Below are 19,225 nucleotides of genomic sequence, written 5' to 3' on the forward strand. Positions count from 1 at the left end.
CTTCTGCTGAGCCTCCTTCTCGGTCAGATCCAATTTGAACTGAGCCAGCTGTTTTGCCAACTCTTTTTTGTGGTGGCTGCTTAGCTCCAACAACTGCTTCCTATTGGGGCCCTAAGGAGTCCGGGCAGGCAGGGGAGGAGTGGCTGGGAGGGGAGGGGTGAGTAGAGGCCGGCGAGGTGCCCCTCAATGTGAGTGACATTAAGTTGGCCACGCCCACCCAGTCATATGACCACTAGCCATGCCCAGCCAGCCAATCATTAGGCAGATCATATTAGTGGTCCGCGGGATTTAAAATTATGAATTTAGTGGTCCCTGAGGTCCGAAAGGTTGAGGACCTCTGATCTAGAAGGTCTTCATGAATACAGATGTCAGAGCAACCAATCTGTAGTCATTTAGCTCCCTGATGGGACATTTCTTAGGAAACAGGATGATGGTAGAGCGTTTAAAGCAAGAAGGGATATAAATCACCCTCAGTGATTTATTAAAAATCTGAGTAAAGACAGTGGCCAGCTCTTTAGCACAGTCTTTCCATCAAGAATGTCTATGGAGTTTCTCAATCATCCAGGTCATAGTTGTCCCAAAGGTGCTTTTTCAAGAGGCAACTGGGCTTTCTTATTTTTTCTTTGAAGACGTTTCGTTTCTCATCCAAGAAGCTTCTTCAGCTCTGACTGTATGATGGGGAATGGAAGGATTTCCATCAAGAAGGAATCACTCCATCTGGCCCTCGAGCTTTTCTGATCTTTTGCCTATTAAATAGACCTGCCACATCTTTTTCTGGAATTACCAGAGGGATTGAGCCAGGGGTGGGTTCTACTTACCTTTACTACCAGTTTGCAACGGGGCCGCGCGCGCGCACTCGCTCGCTTACGCACACGCTCTTCTGTGCAAGTGCAGAAGCATTTTGATGACGTCGGGGTCGGTGGGCGGAGCCTCCCGCCGGTTTTACTACCGGTTCTATAGAACCGGTGCGAACTGGGGGAAACCCACCACTGGATTGAGATAGGTATAGGAGAATGGTCTACTGTTGGTGGTGTATTAGATTACTTTATAGATGTAATATTTAAATCATGGTTGACTCATGACAACCCCAAATCAAAATGTTAGGATTTGCTACAACCTTCATTTTTCATTCAATTCTTCTAATGAAAAATGATAGAAAGATTTTAAATAAAACATGCCATGTCTTAGAATACATGCATTACACAAACATCTATGCATGCTCTAAGAATACAGAAAGACAATGCATGAGACTGAAGGAATATTAACCACTTACACTAAATTTTGTCTGTTAAAATCTATGCACAAACACGAGAAATATGCCAATGTACTGTACCTTTTTATAGGCAAGTTCTGCTGGTTCTGGGGTGGGACAACTGACCCAACCCTTAAATTTATCCTTTATTTCCTTGAAAAAATCATCCATACAGTCCTGGATATAAGAATGATAACCGGCAGACTCCGAGTTGTTAGTTTGTCCCAAGTCCTCAAAGCTGAGAGGTCTAAGATCTTGTTCTGTATAAGAATTCCGACATCTGCTCATTTCTTCTGGGATCTAAGAGTCAGGAAATGAATAAAACAGGGAGTAAATAATTGGAGGTTCACACGATGAGCCGACATTTGCGTTGTTTTCTTTGTTCTGAAAGTGGCTGTAACTACCATATTTTTCAGAGTATAAGATGCACCGGAGAATAAGACGCAGCTTAGTTTTTGGGGAGGAAAATAGGGGGAAAAAAATCTGCCTACCAGGTATTTGTCTGGCGAGCATCCTTAGTCTGGTCAGCTTCAGCACATTAGTTTGCTGTTTTTTTTATCCCCTGCTTGGGGATAAAAAACAGCTTCTAAGGCACAGCTGAGAGGAAGCAGCAATGAGAAAAGCAGGCAAAGCACGGGGAGATCACTTCACTCGGCTAGCGCCTAGTTAGGGCTGAAAAAAGGCTTCTAAAAAACAGCTGAGAGTCGGAGCAAAGCATGGAGATGCTTCACTTCACTAGCGCCTCGTTAAAGCACAGCGGAGAGTGAGTGGAGGGAGCAGGAGCCTCGTTAGCACCTCGTTAGGGCTGAAAAAAAGCTTCGAAAAAGCTACATTCGGAGTATAAGACCCACCCAAATTTTCAGCCTCTTTTAGGGGGGGAAAAAGTGCGTCTTATACTCCGAAAAATACGGTAATATTGTAGCATTTTAGTGAAAGCAGGACCATATCTAATCTCCCCATAAATACGATGTAGTTCTACCATCATTGAATTGCATGCACACAAACACAAACTCACATACACAGACAGATACAAACACACACAGTTAGAAATCACAAATTATTTTTAAGTGGGAATAGTGCAGTTTTTGACAGTTGCCCATTGTAAGCCCTTACGTTGCATTCCAGCAAGGGCAGCAGCCAGGAAAAAAAACATGAGGTGCCAAGAACAAAGATACAACCTCTACAGAATATTAGTTCAAGATGTTAAAAATGAGCAAATAGACAAAATATTCACCTGGAAAAGCTTCTTACACTCAGCAATCATGTGGCCTAAGCCCTGAGTTGCAGCCAAATTCTCATTTAGGTCTTTCTGATCCGGTTTGCCCAGACTCTGTTTCCTTTGCATTACCCTGTCAACGAATGAACAAGACTAATCAATAAAAGCAGATCAGAATGCACTAATGGTCTGGGATGTAAATGAATAATTAAAGCAAATGGTAGCGACTGCACCTAAAACCTATTTTTATATCTGATTATCTGCATCTAAGTGTATTTATTTTCAGCTTCTCTCATGGATTTCTACTTGTCATGGGTAATATAATGGATGGAAATGACCCTGATTAATGTTCTCATAATCCACATCTATATGTACTAAAATAGAAGTAAGCCCCATTGATCTCCTTTGCAATCTTATATGGAAATTAAAAACCACCTGCAGGAGTGGCCAAAATTGTGGAAATCTTTTGGGAAAAGTGTATTTTTGAGGTTTGATGGCTAATAACACCACTTTTTTTTGGTTTGGAGTTTCGAGATAATCCTATTCCACTGCTGGAATGGCCTGGGAATAGCCCAGATCTTCACCCAATTGAAAATCTATGGAGCCGACTAAAGAAACTTGTTAGTCAGAAGCAACCCAGCAATAAAACCCAGTTAATAGAAGCCATCATTCATTCTTGGTTTCACATTAGAACAGCTGCAGAACTAAAAGACTTGGTTCACTCCATGGGAAGACGTTGTAAGGCCGTAATTCATGCTAAAGGTTACCCAAACTAAGTATTAACTGACATGGTGATAATTTTTGTATATCTCGTTTTTTCTACGGGTTTCACTTTTCTTCTTTCTACTGTAACTGCTATTCTAAAGGCAAATCCTTCATAAAAGTTATTGCATTACATTCTTGATTAAATTATCTTTCCATTGATATATAATTTTATGGTACTACTCCAAAATAAATAAATAAATAAATTGGTGTTATTAGCTAGTTTTAGAAAATACACTTTCCCCAAAAGGTTTCCACAATTTTGGCCCCTACCAGCCAACCACCTACAAAACACCACTCACGACAATGAGTGGTGTTTTTGTTCTTTAGTCTTTATTCATCGGACTGTATTGTTAATTATTTTTATATAACGTTAAGATAATTTATGAGCCAAAACCAACCTCTTTGACCAGGCTTTGATCAATTTTTGAAATATCAATGTAGACTGGATAACCATTTGACTGGGATGGAATAAGTTTCCTGTCTTGAACGGGGCTGGACTAGAAGACTTCTGAGGTCCCGTCCAGTTTTACGATTCTAAAACCTTCACATACAGGTGATGAGCAAATTTCTTTCGCAAAAGAACTGAGAGATGACATATGAGCATGATAACATGCAATGCTCAGTCTCTGAAATTAGGTAAAGGTAAAGGTTCCCCTCGCACATATGTGCTAGTCGTTCCTGACTCTAGGGGGCAGTGCTCATCTCCATTTCAAAGCCGAAGAGCCAGTGCTGTCCGAAGACATCTCCATGGTCATGTGGCCGGCATGACTCAATGCCAAAGGCGCACGGAACGCTGTTCCCTTCCCACCAAAGGTGGTCCCTATTTTTCTACTTGCATTTTTTACGGGCTTTCAAACTGCTAGGTTGGCAGAAGCTGGGACAAGTAACGGGAGCTCACTCCATTATGCAGCACTAGGGATTCGAAACGCTGAACGGCCATCTTAGCCACTGAGCCACTGCGTCCCTGTATCCCCAATCTCTGAAATTGGTGGTTTACAAATCTACATAACTTGTAGATTTTACATAAATAAAAACCAATATCTTGTAATTTTTTCAGGATGGAAAATTAAATACAAAGCAGTTTGGTAGAAACATTTTGCCCCTTGCCACCCCCCGTAAAAAAGAACGACAGAGTTAAAACGACAGAGTTAAAAGCAAAAGCTTCTTCAACGGGGTAGCAACCCACTAGTGCTGGAACTCGGGTAGAACCAATATGGAGACTCACCTTGGAGACGAATTTTCTCTTTTAAGGGTGTTCAGGTGGAAAAGAGAAGGCGCTAAACACACGGCCAGATTTGTTGGCGTCATCTGGTTTTCTTTCACAGCAGCTGTGACGTCACTCAGAAAATACAGAAGAATCTGTAGGACTTCTCGGTTCTCATCTGGTAGAAGCATAATGGCCGCCTTGATTGCCTGGAGGCGCTGGTCTTTTGGCACATCTGCACAAAATTAGAAGTCCTCTCATCAGCTCATTGATTTTTTCCACCCATGCAGCATGAATGCATCCCAAAGCAAACTCTTTAACTTTGGCTATTTTTGACTTTAGTCTCAAGCAATTTCCTTTAGTGTGTTGCATACCATTCATGGTAAATGAAAGAATGTTCATTTTTTTTTTTGGGTCAACAGCATAACTGCCCTCAGGTATTTCCTGCTTAGCCAGAGACTCAAAGCTAAAACAAAGCCCTGAATATGCCAGAGTTAAATTTAGAATTTAATTTGGAGAGCAGCAGAACGGCTAAAAAAGGACTTTTACAAATTAGATTTATGTAATCTAGTTTATGAATCAGGCATAACAACAGATACTTTATCATTAAAGTCCATCAAACAAGAACTGAAATAAAGATACACCAGAGAAGCATATTCCTCAACTGGAAAGCCAGTTTAAAATAAGTAGCCCTTAAATGTATATCTGATTTGACCCAACAAAATATCCAGCTGTTCTTCAACAAACAAATGAACGATGACGGAGCAAAGAAAAGGATTTGTAGTTTAATTTTAATTTAATTTAATTTCCAATTTATATACCGCCCTTCTCCCTAAGGACTCAGGGCGGTGTACAGCCAAGATAAGAACATAGAATACAAATATTAAAAACAGTTAAAAATATATATAAATTTGGCCCGAAAGTTAAGAAATCACAAACCGATTAAAAGAATTTAAAAATTTCTTCTTAAACCAGCCCGGCTTGCTGGAAAAGATCGGTTTTAAGGGCACGACGGAAGGCACTGAGGTCATGGATTCTCCTTATCTCAGGGGGCAACTGATTCCAGAGGGTAGGAGCCCCCACAGAGAAGGCCCTCCCCCTGGGGGTCACCAGCCTACATTGTTTGGCTGATGGCACCCTGAGGAGGCCCTCTCTGTGGGAGTTGTAGAGATGACCACCACACAATGAGTTGGTTACAAGTACTCTAATGCCACACTTTGCCTTGGTTTACTGCATAAAATTTGATAAAAGAGAACGAAGTTGGAAGAGAAGCTGATATATTTCGGTAAACTGTAGTGTACACTTTGGTACACTAAAGGAAAGATACATTGTGGAGTATCATTGCGGAGCTGGCAGCAGATTCGGAAAGTGAGGAGGTTGGGAAAGAACATGGGCCAGTCCTGGAGTCTGGGGAAGGCTCTGACAAGGGCTCTGCGTCGGACGCAAAGAGGGGGCCAGAGCCATATGCCAGTTTTCAGCTCCCTTCTGAGTCAGACATCAGTGAGGCAGACAAACAGCTGGAGCCTGTTCCCAGTGTGCGCATGCACAGAGTTGCCAGACAAAGGGAACAGCTAAAGAACAAGGGTCGCCTTGGGAGTAAGACCACAGGTGGACGATGAATGGCCCCTCCCAGAGGGAATAAAAGAGGAGCGAAAGGGGAGTGGAGTTTGCAGGAGACAATTAGTTCACTTAATTGGTTCGTGACTCTCAGAGATTTCTTGTTTTGAAGTTTTGAAGATATCGGCCTGGCAGCTGTCCAAGCCAGATAAGGTCTGTGACTGTAAATTCTCCCTTGAAAGACTTTGCTGGATGTGAATGAGAGGTTTTTTGTTGGGATAAGGAGTCTGCTTCATGCTCTTCGGAAGCCTCGGTCAGAACAAGATCTTCCCAAAATGCAACAGTTACAAACCACCGTAGTAAATTCTTCTTGGAGGTGGGAAATTCTTACAGTTACTTAATAAAAAGGGTTTTTTGTTGGGACAAGAAGTCTGCTTCATGCTCTTACAGAGGGGAACATAAATCCACGGAAATGTGTATTCTGGAAATGATAACGCCTCCACCAATCAATGGATTAAAGCTCCCTGTTAAAAACAGCAGCATCGGCTGACCTTATATGGACTTATTCATTTATTACATTTGTTTAGAGCTGCCCATCTCATATAGTGACTCTGGGCAATGTAGATAATCAAACAAAATGCATAAAAGTAAAATGCATAAAACCCAATAAAACTACGAGTTATATTAAAAACCATTCCTCTGTCTGTGCTAGAGGAAAGATGAGCATTTGGGAACAACTGAAACCACGAACATGAGTGACTTACACTGGTAGATCTGTAAGAACGTCTCTGAAAGTTTGTTGGTCATGAGAGGTTCTGACAGGTTGCGGAAATACTGTTTGAGCATGTCGGCCACATCGTAAGCAGACTGGCCTTCATAATTCACTTTGCCTATTGCGTTCTCATTCATTTGTCGTAACGCTTGGATTCTTGACTTGACTCCAGATTTTCGGAAAAGGCCAACCTGTGCGACGAAAGGAAAGCATTCGCATTAGACAAAACAGGAAGCTGTTACCAATAACACTTTTTACCTGTGGCACTGGGATTAAATTCAAGATCTGATTTTGGTGAGTAAATAATAGGCCGTACATACAAACCCTCTCTATATTTCGTTACATTAATTCTGATATGAAAAATCATGTCTCACTGCATTAAAAAGTACTACACACAGGCCAGTCTGGAATTATACTATTAGCTCTTTTTGCTAGGATACCTGTATAGGAGAGGTAAAGTGTTTAGGGGACTTATTTATTTATTTAGTGCAGTAGTCAGCAACCTGCAGCTCTGGAGCCACATGTGGCTCTTTCATCCCTCTGCTGTGGCTCCCTGTCGCCAGTCGGCTCCACAATTGATAGGGCTTTCGGTTAGGACAAGTAGAGGAAAAAGGATGCTGCGCAGGAGGGGACTCTATGGTGGGAGAACCAGATCTCCGGTTGGCAGAGGAAGAAGGACGCCGCGCTAGGAGAAGACTCTATGGTGGGGGAACTGGACTTCCGGTTGGCTCCAGAATTGAACAGGGGGCTTCCGGTTAGGACGTTTGTGGCTCTTTGACTGTTTAAGGTTGCCGACCTCGGATTTAGTGCATGACATATCATACATGGAATAGCAATATAAATTAACATTTCACCTAGATTAGTAGAACCCCATAACACGGGTAATGTCCAGGTAGTCCTCGAATTACGACCACAATTGAGCCCAGAATTTCTGTTGTTAAGTAAGACATTTGTTAAGTCAGTTTTGCTTCATTTTACGACCTTTCTTGCCTCAGTTGTTAAGTGAATCTGGCTTTGCAACTGATAAAGTTAGCAACCCGGTTGGTAAGTGAATCTGGCTTTTCCATGGACTTTGCTCGTCAGACGGTCGCAAAAAGTGATCACATGACCTCGGGACACAGCAACGGCTGTAAGTATGAACCAGTTGCTCCGCATCTGAATTGTGATCACGTGATCATGGGGAGCTGCAAAGGTCGTAGCTGAAAAATAGTGATGTCACCTTTTTCAATGCTATTGTAACTTTGAATTGTCACTAAACTAACTGTAAGTCGAGGTTTACCTGTATATACCCTCGGTTGTTAGCTGAGGGCATATAGCAGTCCAGTATTTTTTTTTTTTTTTAAATAGAAACAGTGCTGTGCTTCAATGGTTAGATGGCCTAGACAAGGGGTGTCAAACTCAAGGTGCTTAGATCTGGTCTGCAGAGCCGTTCTGAAAACAGCGAAGGACTGGCCCTCGGTGCCTCTGCCAGCGAAAACGGGCTCCGTCCGTTTGCAGGAGGCCGTCACAGCCAAAAACGGAACTCGGGAGCCTGTTTTTGCTGGCAGAGCGTTCGGGCCACCACAGGCGCCTACACGAATGACGTTAAGATGCCCCCCCCGAGATCAAACACAACACTGATGCGGCCCTCAATGAAATTTGAGTTTAACACCCCTGGCCTAGACATTGATATTTGGACATAGATCTTTTCGACATATTTAGAATAGAATAGAACTGGAAGGGACATTGGAAGTCTTCTAGTCCAGGCCTCTGCTCAAGCAGGAGAACCTATACTATTTCAGGTAAGTGGCTGTCTAGTCTCCTCTTAAAAGCCTCCAGTGATGGATGCCCATGATTTCTGGTGGCAAGCTGTTCCACTGGTTAATTGTCCTCACTGTTAGGAAGTTTCTCCTTAATTCCAGGTTGCTTCTCACTTTGGTTAGTTTCCAATCATTATTTCTTCTCCTGCCCTCCGGTGCTATGTAGAATAAGTTGACCCCCACTTTTCTTCGTGGCAGCCCCTGAAATACTGGAATACTGTTGTCACGTCACCCCTAATTCTTCTTTAGCCAAAACCCAAATCCTGCAGCTGTTCTTCGTATGTTTTAGTCTCCAGGCCTTTGATCATTTTAGCTGCTCTTCTCTGAACTTTCTCCAAGGTCTCAACATTTTTTTTGTAGTATGGTTTTATAGTATAATTGTGTGTGTGTGTGTGTGTGAACACAACTACAATCTAATCATAAATATATTCACTTAATTATCTATTCCAGGGATCAGCAACCTGCGGCTCTGGAGCCGCATGTGGCTCTTTCACCCCTCTGCTGAGGCTCCCTGTCACTCAAAATATGCGTCACAACCGCCAATGTGGCTGACACCTGCCGGCACGCAATTTATTTAGCTTTTTCAACCCTTGGTAGGCCAACCATGGATAAATCCAAGAAAAGAAAAGTTTTAGAAGAAAACAGAACGTTTAATTCAACTACATATGCTAGTTTTGTGGCCGCTCAAGAAATAATCAGGCACGGGAAGAGTTTTGTGGCTCCCGGTGTTTTCTTTTCTGTGGGAAACAGGTCCAAATGACTCTTCCAGTGTTTAATGTTGCAGACCCCTGATCTATACTAATAGAGTAACTTAAACAATGCAACCTCAGCACTAGCAGACAACGGGAAATGAACATCTCGGGACCGCCTGCTACCACCAATAGCCTCCCACCGGCCAGTACGCTCCCATAGAGAGGGGCTCCTCTGGGTGCCGTCGGTCAAACAATGTCAAACAAAGGGGAGAGCCTTCTCTGTGGGGGCACCTACAATCTGGAACAAGCTCCCCCCGGAGATACGGAGGATCCCGGATCTGCGCACCTTCCGTCGCGCGCTCAAGACTTTCTTATTTCATCAAGTTGGCCTGGCCTAAATCTTTTCCCCTTTTTAAATGTAAATGTAAATTTTAATTTGTTTTTAAATTATTGGGTATTTTAAATTTGTCTCAGCCAAATTATTTAATTCGTTTTTATTCTATTTTAAATTTTTGTATTTATGTGTTTTATTCTGTGGCTGTTCACCGCCCTGAGTCCTTCGGGAGTAGGGCGGTATATAAATCCAATAAAAACAAAAACAAAACAAAACAAAACAAAACAAAACAAAACAAAACATCTCTAACAGTAGAAGATCCCAATGCAAAGACACTCACCTGATCCAAACAGTTGTTACGAAGGTATCTCATAGCTTGTTGTATGTTCTGCGGAAGAGGTTGTCCGGTACGTTGGACATTAACTATTAGGGGAACGCCAAACACATTTCGGTCTTTATAATCTGGGACTTTTATCCTTTTCATAAACTTTGGCACAGCCCTGTGGAAGATCAGAAATAATCTCATAAACAAACGTGTGTCTTTATAGTCTCCTCTTAAAAACCTCCAGTGATGGATGCCCACAATTTCTTGCTTCTTCTCAAATATGCCCCATATGGTTCTGTTTCCAACTCTTTGGCTGTGGGTTAAAAAAATATGCCAGGAAACATTTCACATGGCTGAAAATAGCAGCATAGAAAACCCGATTAAGGCCCTGAAATTTGCAACATTCTACGATGTTAAGAAAAAGGCATGGGGGAAAAAAAAACCCCTTAAAACGTAAGTGTAATATTAGGGAGAAAAACTGTGAACAGTTTTATTAGTACAGGTAGTCCTTGACTTAAAATAGTTCATTTAGTGATTGCTCAAAGTTACAATGGCATCGAAAAAAGTGACTCACACTTATGACCGTTGCAGCATCTCCATGGTCACATGATCAAAAGTAAGATGCTCGGGAACTGACTCACATTTATGACCCCTTGTTTGATCCCCGGGTCATGTGGTCTCCTTTTGTGACCTTCTGACAAGCAAAGTCAATGGGAAAACCAAATTCACTTAACAACTAATTTGTTAAGTGAATTTACTAATTTAAGAACTTGCAATGATTCACTTAACAACTGTGGCAAGGAAGATTGTAAAAAGGGGGCAAAATTCACTTAACAAAAGTCTCACTTGGCAACTAAAATCTGGCGCTCAATTGTGGTCATAAATCGAGGACTACCTGCACTTTAATCAGTGCTGTTATTGTTATCTTATATTGTGTGAGTAATCTACGCTTAGATTAACAGTTAAGATGGATGGAAACTTAATAATTCAAACCAGCATCTAAGAATATAAACAATTCCAAGAAGGATGTTTTTGTTTAAAATTAGGATATTCAGGTCTCATAAATGCAATATTTCCAGATACTGTGGGACTCCTTTAGCTATTACTTCGAAGTCTCATCATCATGCAATCTATAGTTAGATTCACAGGCTAAGACTGAGATAGAAATTATTATTACAAGTAGTCCTTGACTTGCAACAGTTCATTTAGTGACCGTTTGAAGTTACAACTGCACTTACGACCATTTTTCATACTTATGACTGTTGTAACATCCCCATGATCATGTGATTTACATTCTAGTGCATGACAACTGATTCATATTTATGACGGTTGCAGTGTCCCAGGGTCACTGATCCCCTTTTTTGACTTTCTGACAAGCAAAGTCGACGAGGAAGCCAGATTCACTTAACAAATGTGGCGAGAAAAATGTTTAAATCGGGCAAAACTCACTTAACGAATTTCTCACTTAGCAACATCAATTCTGGGCTCAATTGTGGTCGTCATAAATTCGAGGACTGCCTGTATTGGCAACAAGGAGTTTTTGGATCTGCATTTCCACAATATTTCAATAGTAGCCACATAGGGCAATAGAAATTTGCAATAACTTAATAATTAATTATTAATAGAAAAAAGTCTAGAATGCGCTGAAATGGATAGGTTAACCAAAGAAATACAAGAAAGAGAAGAATCAGATTATTACAAAATATGGAACAATTGGTATAATTGGTTAAAAATGAGAAATAAACAAAAAATATAGGGGGAAATATTACCGATTTAAAAAAAAATGTTATTAGATTAAGGAGAGGTGAAGAAATATATTATAAGTAGAATGTCACTTTGAAAAAATGCTTAAGAAGGAAACATAATCTTTTCGTTTATATGTTGTATAAATGTTTGTTGTGTATATGTTATGTTATGTTTTTTTAATATTTATACTCAAATAAAATTTTATTTTAAAATAAAATAGAAATTTGCAATAACTTGGAGAGTCAGCATTTCCTTCGTTTGTTTTCAAAAATTCAGCAGCAGAGCTTCGAAAAGCAAGCCAATACACTCTCCGTCCGCATCATCGCCGTCTGAACTAAAGCTGTTGTCTTTTCCGCGAGTTGACTTGTCTTTCCTTTGAAAAAATCCATCCATTCACTTAGCAAATCATTTCCCTCCACTAGGCCAATACCAGTACAGACTTTTTTTTTTAAAAAAAAAAAAAACAAAAAACAAAATCCATTTTGAATTTTGGGGCCACACCAGAACAAATTAGCTGCTCACATTAAAAAAAAAAAAAAAGAAGAAGAAGTCTTAAGAGCTTTACCAAGAGAATAAATCAATGAATATAGTAGTAATTGCTTAGTTAATCTGCCAGGTCAATAGGTAGAGGAGAAAATGAGGGTGGCCCTGACAACAGAAATAAGAATCAAATACAGATCTAGCAGTCAATGACCCTTTATAATCTTTGCTTGTTCAGGACTCTTGAGAGAAGATGGACACGTGAACAATGGACGTTTTGTGTACTAAATTGTTTGCTTTAGAAAGCTCTCAAACATGTTCTACCACCCAGCAGCTTGTGTCACAGCAGGAAATTGATGTAATACATGGGTGTTTGCCAGAAATAAACTTCATTTCGACAAATGGCCTTTTCAGACACAGCCCCCACTCGACCCCCCTCCCCCCCTCCCTCCCCGGCCTCTTCCTTTCCAACCACCTCTTCTTACCCACTTGGGTAAAAAGGCCTTTCCGGTTGCTTTCAACTATCCCATAAATCAGAGCCTTGCTATTTTACTTAAATCGTTTTAAGAATTTTTAGTGGAGAGCAACCAAAAGCTTTCGGCAGACCTCGGAATGTCAAAAGCCAAAGAAATTCTAACTCAATGGGATGATTATTTTTAGGTCTATGAATGACTAGTTCACATGCGAGCACCCCGCCCCATTTATATTTCCACGGTTTGAAAGCGTGTTATTGATATAAGCCTATGCGTAGCTTTCATTTGGTTAAAATACACAGGGGTGGAATGCAATGGAAAAATGAAACAGACACATATTACGACGCCCGCCGAGAATCTCAAGCATGCAAACTGCTCAGCGCTTATTTCGGTCCTTCAGGACAAACAACTTCTGAATTTAGCACAGGTTCCCTTAATAACAGCATTTGAATAGGAAGAACTTTGATGATGGACTTAAAATAGTCAGTCCTAGACAAAAGGGAGGGGGGGGGAGGGGAAGAAAAAGGGTCAGCCAGATGTTGAAGTAGCAGTTAAATTTGATACCTCCTGCAAAGATTATTTGTACTTTTTGGGTGCTACAAATGGAAATTATGAAGTGATTTATTTAAAAACAAACATTTTTCATCTATTTAGCCAATGGACGTGAATGTTTGTATATTCTAATGTAACCCTTAAGGCCAGGTAAAAAAGGTAAAGGTAAAGGTTCCCCTCACACATATGTGCTAGTCATTCCTGACTCTAGGGGGCAGTGCTCATCTCTGTTTCAAAGCCGAAGAGCTAGCGCTGTCCGAAGACGTCTCCATGGTCATGTGGCCAGCATGACTCAATGCCAAAGGCGCACAGAGCGCTGTTCCCTTCCCACCAAAGATAATCCCTATTTTTCTACTTGCATTTTTTACGTGCTTTCGAACTGCTAGGTTGGCAGAAGCTGGGACAAGTAAGGGGAGCTCACCCCGTTACGCGGCACCAGGGATTCAAACCGCTGAACTGCCGACCTTTCGATCGACAAGCTCAGCGTCTTAGCCACGGAGCCACCGCGTCCCTGTTAAGGCCAGGTAGTGTCTGTCAAATGTTCTGGATTTTATCCAATTTTCATGGCCATTGGTAAAAGACTTGGGAACAGTAAATAAAATATCTAGAGAGCATCAGCCCGTCCATACCTGTTTTAAGGTAATGATCGTGCATTTATCAGCAAATTGGAGTTCCAATAGGATACAGATTTATTAACAACTGATACCCTTTAGTTGTGAAAATCTTCCCTATAGGTATTTAAAAAACCAATACTTATCCTTCAGAGCCAATGTACTTCCTCCCTTTAAAAAAAAACAGTTGGGTTGGATAGGAATCCAGACTCAAGAATTAACAGTAGGTCTTATGATTCGTAGGTCCTATTATTTGTAGGTTCTGACTAGTCACAGGCTTGCTAGAGATGCACACAGTTCCTTACCAGCTGAAACCATGTTTGTTGGAAGGTGTGTATTTCTCCAAGAGTGCAGTTAATTTCAGAAGGGAATACTTCTGCAGCAAATTCATCTGCGCAACGGACTGGCAGTCAATCTGTAAGGCAACTGAACTCAAGCTGGGTCGATGGGAACTCTGAAAGCTATGCCACCTCATTCTTTGCCTTTAAAAACAGAAAGAAACAACACTGAGTGACTGTGAACTACAAAGGGTTTAAACAGGGGTGGGTTCTACTTACCTTTACTACTGGTTCGCAATGGGATCGCATGCGTAGATCGCCTATGACGACATCCGGGGTGGTGGGCGGAGCTCCCCGCCGGTTTTACTACCGGTTCTTGCGAACCGGTCCAAACCGGGGGCAACCCATCACTGGGTTTAAACATATGGAAAGCCGAAGCGACTGAGTGGTTTGGAATTGTATCCCAATACAGGTAGTCCTTGAATTACAACAGGTCGTTTAGCGACTGTTCAAAGTTACAAAGGCGCTGAAAAAGCGACTTACGACCTTAACAGTTATGACCTTTGCAGCATCCCTATGATCACGTGATCAAAATTCAGATGCTGGGCAAGCGGTTCATATTTATGACGTGTCCCGGGGTCACGTGATCACCTTTTGCGACCTTCTGACAAGCAAAGTCAATGGGGAAGCCAGATTCACTTAACAACCGGGTTACTAACTTATCAATTGCAGTGATTCACTTAACAACTGTGTCAAAAAAGGTCGTTAAATGGGGCAAAACTCACTTAACACAAGTCTCACTTAGCAACAGAAATTTTGGGCTGTGTTGTGGTCATAAGTCGAAGACTACCTGTATAGACTTGCCTATGGGAATTATTAAACAACCTTGCTTCAGAATCTCAGATTTCTACGATATTAATTTTTTAAATCTATTTGTGCAGAATGTATGGCACTAGAGTTTGTTTGAATTGTCAAATGTTGGAATATTTACTGTACTTTAGACACTGTTTATACTGTAAGAATTTTATCTGCACTGACCCCATTGAAAGTATGCATGTTGATAAACCAAATAGAGAAAATTTAAATTTGATTTGTTTACCTGAACACAAACATCTGAACAAAGAATGCATGAATCTGGATCAAATTTTTCTCAAAGGATTTTGTAATAAAATGACAGTGGAGGAAGAGTTACCTAGACATTCTAACATGCAACAACTTGGCATAACCTAAGTCTCCTTGTATCCAGTGTTTCTCAGATAATCCATGACACAGAACATAACAGAAAAAATAATAATTTGGCATTCAATGATAACCTGATCAGCAATATTAGCCAGCTACACCACCACACTTGGATAATTAAACTTTTCTTATTCTATGGAAAGTAATTAAGAATTATTTTGTGTCACTCCTACCGTAGAATCTGCTCATCCCTTTTTATAGACAATGTTGTAGCTTAAGGAAAAGGCAATTAATTTCTATAAAGCTTCTGCAACATAATCGCCAAGTAATAAAAATCTTGTTGTCTAAAAAAATTACCAGTTTGATTATTTTAGAAAAATTAAAACATCACAGCTGTAATGTAAGAATATATTGCACTATCCTTTATCAAGCCAAAAATATTCTGAGGTAAACCATTTCCAACCCAGTGGATGGCTTCTGGCTGCATCCATCTGTAGCTTTTCAAGAATATGCCTACCGTATTTATCTTCTTTTTGGAAAACATGAATACTGAAAACTTTTCTTGATGCCTCCCATCACTGCATATTTTAAAATTATGTTTGGAAGTCATCTCCCACAGAAGAAACAAGGATGAACAAGCAGATTTCATGGCACTGTTTCAAGTTGCTCTTTTTCCCCTGCCTCGTCTGTTTATTTAGTAAATATGAACGGCATTTTAAATTTACTTTTCATTTCATAAAGTCTTGAAGCTTCCTTCAAACAATCTCGAGAGTTATGCATGACAGGCTGACCTGATTCTTGACCTTGAACTTTTCTACCTTCTGGCATAAAAGGCAGGGTAATAACTTTTCTATGCCCAACACCCACCTTTGATTAATAAAGTCAAATATTAAAAATATGTATGCACATATGAATAAACAGACATGTACTTTATTCTCACACGTGCTACTCTTCTTAGACTAAAATCTGTGTCCACTGACCTGTTGGAGCGAGTCAGTGATGCCCCAACCCCAGAATCCCTTCTCTCCGGGATTCCTACAGCCTCCTCTGTTTCATTCAATGAATTTCCCGTGCTGTCCAGGTCACTAGGGATGGTCCTATCATTGTCCACATCTAGCAGGATTTGCTTGGGGGACGAAGGGCAGGGAGAAATGGAGTCCAAAGCTGAATCAGAGTCCCCTTCATCAGAAAATTTCTCTGACCACTGGTTCACAATTTTCTGCATGCCTTTCACGTGATACAGGATGTCGTCGAGTTCAGGAAAGAGGTCCTCATTCTCCAGATCGGCCAGATTTCCTGTGCTGGAATACAATATGGAACCTGGCACGTTGTCATAAATGCTGAGCCGACTGCACACCGAACTGGAGGAGTTGCGTCTCCTTCCTATGCTCATATCTTTGGAGCTGTCAGAACTGTTCTCACGCCGGAGAGAAAGATGTCCGTGTCCGTGGAAGCTTCCCGTTCTCCAGTTGACCGAACTACTCTTTGGTGGTGCAAAATTGCTATTGGAGAGGGCTTTGGGAAACGTTCCAGGTTTGTGGTCTTCAGGGATGAAAAAGACCGTGTCTTCTGCAAAGCTATCTCTGTTTTTAAAGTTCTGTTCCATGACATCATTAAATGTCGATTGGTTGAAAGGATCAAAGCCTTCTAGGTACATCCCCACGCGCTTATTGTAGGCGCCCAGGCTACGTGTCCTTGTGATGGGACTGGGTGTGCTGACCGCACTGCTCGTCTCCGATTGGCTGCTGCTACTGCTGGTCTGCGTGGAATTGGAAACGCTTCTTTTGCGAACCATCGGGAAATTGATGTGGTTGCCGTTGAGGGTGGAGATCTCCACACAATTAAGTTGCTTCAGTTTCTCTTCGCCCATCCCTTCTTGCAAAATCGGACCACTGATTATCAAGCCAAGCTTTGAAGGAGCTTTGCTTTTCCCATGATGAGAGCCTTTTATCTTCAGACTTTCCATCCTCTTTAACAGGCTCCTCGTTTTGGATTTGGTGTTCTTCTCGTTGGCTTTCACGTTGCAAACGAAACTGGATAACTCTTTGGTGGAGGGCCGGCTGCCTTCGTTTTCCACAAGTTTTCCTGAAGAGGTGATGCTAATGACCGAGTTTGTTCTGGTGGTGACGGCATCGCTCTGGGAGGTAGTTGGCTGGCTGTTGTTGCTGCTCATGCTGTGGATGGAAGCTACCTCATGATGTTCACTCTGCTCCATCAGCATGCTCTCATGACTGGTCGCATTGCTAAGATGAGCCACTTCCGGGGATGTGGAATTCATATCAAACTTTGGAGGGAAAATGTTAAATTCTTCCAGTCTGGACCACCTCTTGCTCTCTCTCTGGAACATCCACTTCCCACTGATTGCACAAGGCTCATCTTCATCTGAATCTTCACTCTGCAATGAAATAGGGTACCATGATTAGTTAACATAGGGATGGGTAACGTCTGATTAAGATTTCTAGAAGGACATTTCAGATATTTCTCCATCTAGAAAGTCCTAGCTTCAAGCAGTGATGGGAACTGAAGAATTTTGTGGCAAGTTTGTGTGGTTAGGCACACCCAGGTTCTAAGAACTTTAGTGTTTTATAGATGATGATCAGCACTTTAAATTGTTCTCAAAGGATTGAGAGTCAGTGTTGTGACCTAGGCTCACTTAGTCATTACAGGACACAATTAGTCTCAAACAAAACTATTTTATTATAACAGCTGGGAATTACTTCATTCCCAGCTTAGTCCAAATTAATTCCAAAACAAGTCCTTCAGAAAAAGTCCTTCGGGCTTATCACAAACCTTTATCTTCTTTGACACGCTGCCAAAGGCCTTTCTTGGCAAAGCCCCATGAAGTTCAGAAACAAGAGATGCCAACTGGAAAACAGATTTCCTACAAAGAGCTCAAGAGGGGAAGGATACTGCAAAATCTCCATTCCCATCCCACTCAAGGGAAAGGATACTGCAAAACCCCATCCCTCCCCATTCCTGGGGGAAGAATATTGCAAAATCTCCATTTCCACCCCACTCTGGGGCCAGCCAGAGGTGGTATTTGCCGGTTCTCCGAACTGCTCAAAATTTACGCTACCGGTTCTCCAGAACCTGTCAGAACCTGCTGGATTTCACCTCTGCTTTTCAGCCTCCTCTAACAGTTTACAGAGTCAGCATATTGCCCCCAATAATCTGGCTCCTCATTTACCAAGAAGGATGGAAGGCTGAGTCAACTTTGGGCCGAATCTCCTGGCAATCAGCAGCCTGCAATCCTGCAATTTAATCGTTGTGCCATCACTAGAATTATGAGATGTTTGAATTGTAGCAGCTTAGAACTCTTTGCTCATGTTAAAAGGTCTGGCAAGTTTGCTAGTTTGGTCTAATGTTTAAAGGAGCAGATTAGAAACCAGGAGGACTTTGAGTTCGAGTCCCATTTTAGGTATGAAAGCTGTCTGGGTGATTTTGGGCCAGTCCTTCTCTCTATCAGCCCAACATATCTCATAGGGTTGTTGTTATGGGGAAAATAGGAGGAGGAAGGAGCATTTAATATGTTTGCCACCTTGAGTTATTTATGAATATAATAAAGGCAGGGGGAAATCTTTTTAAAAAGTATAACTAATAAGACCCAAGAGAGATTTTTTTGAAGCTAAGGCCTTTCCTTTCCCTATTTCAGTTTTGTCCACAGCAATATAAAATTGTGCTTTTCAAGCTTCAGTTAAGATATTTACATATCTTAATGATAGACAATAACTTAATATAAGTATGCATTATTATTAGAAATAGATAAGCGGACTGAATGTAAGGATTATGATTAACTTGATTAGTTTTATTTGTATTAGAATGTATGACACTCAGATGCCACACTGTTCACGCATTGATTTGATATTTTTTATAAAAAATAAACAAACAAAAAAAAAACCTGGGGGAAAAAAAGATATTTAAAAATATTTCACTTGATGCATTTGGAGAAATGGATACAGTATCCACATTACATTCCAGGCACCCCCCGCC

General features: G+C 41.2%; 1 protein-coding gene across 1 annotated transcript in view; it reads right to left on the reverse strand.

Annotated features, from left to right (window-relative positions):
* The window catches only part of DLC1 (DLC1 Rho GTPase activating protein), a 318,521-nt gene that overhangs the window by 4,899 nt on the left and 294,397 nt on the right, over nt 1–19,225 (reverse strand). Inside the window, exons 8-14 of the mRNA XM_070949102.1 lie at nt 16,216–17,630; nt 14,084–14,260; nt 9,932–10,091; nt 6,759–6,957; nt 4,459–4,672; nt 2,487–2,601; nt 1,334–1,552 (exon numbers count right to left, since the gene is read on the reverse strand). Of these exons, the coding sequence (XP_070805203.1) occupies nt 1,334–1,552; nt 2,487–2,601; nt 4,459–4,672; nt 6,759–6,957; nt 9,932–10,091; nt 14,084–14,260; nt 16,216–17,630 (2,499 nt within the window). The remainder of the gene's footprint in view (nt 1–1,333; nt 1,553–2,486; nt 2,602–4,458; nt 4,673–6,758; nt 6,958–9,931; nt 10,092–14,083; nt 14,261–16,215; nt 17,631–19,225) is intronic.

The sequence above is a fragment of the Pituophis catenifer genome, unplaced genomic scaffold, assembly GCF_029215685.1.
Source record: "Pituophis catenifer annectens isolate HBS135680 unplaced genomic scaffold, rPitCat1.0.hap2 SCAF_8, whole genome shotgun sequence".
NCBI classification, from domain to species: domain Eukaryota; kingdom Metazoa; phylum Chordata; class Lepidosauria; order Squamata; family Colubridae; genus Pituophis; species Pituophis catenifer.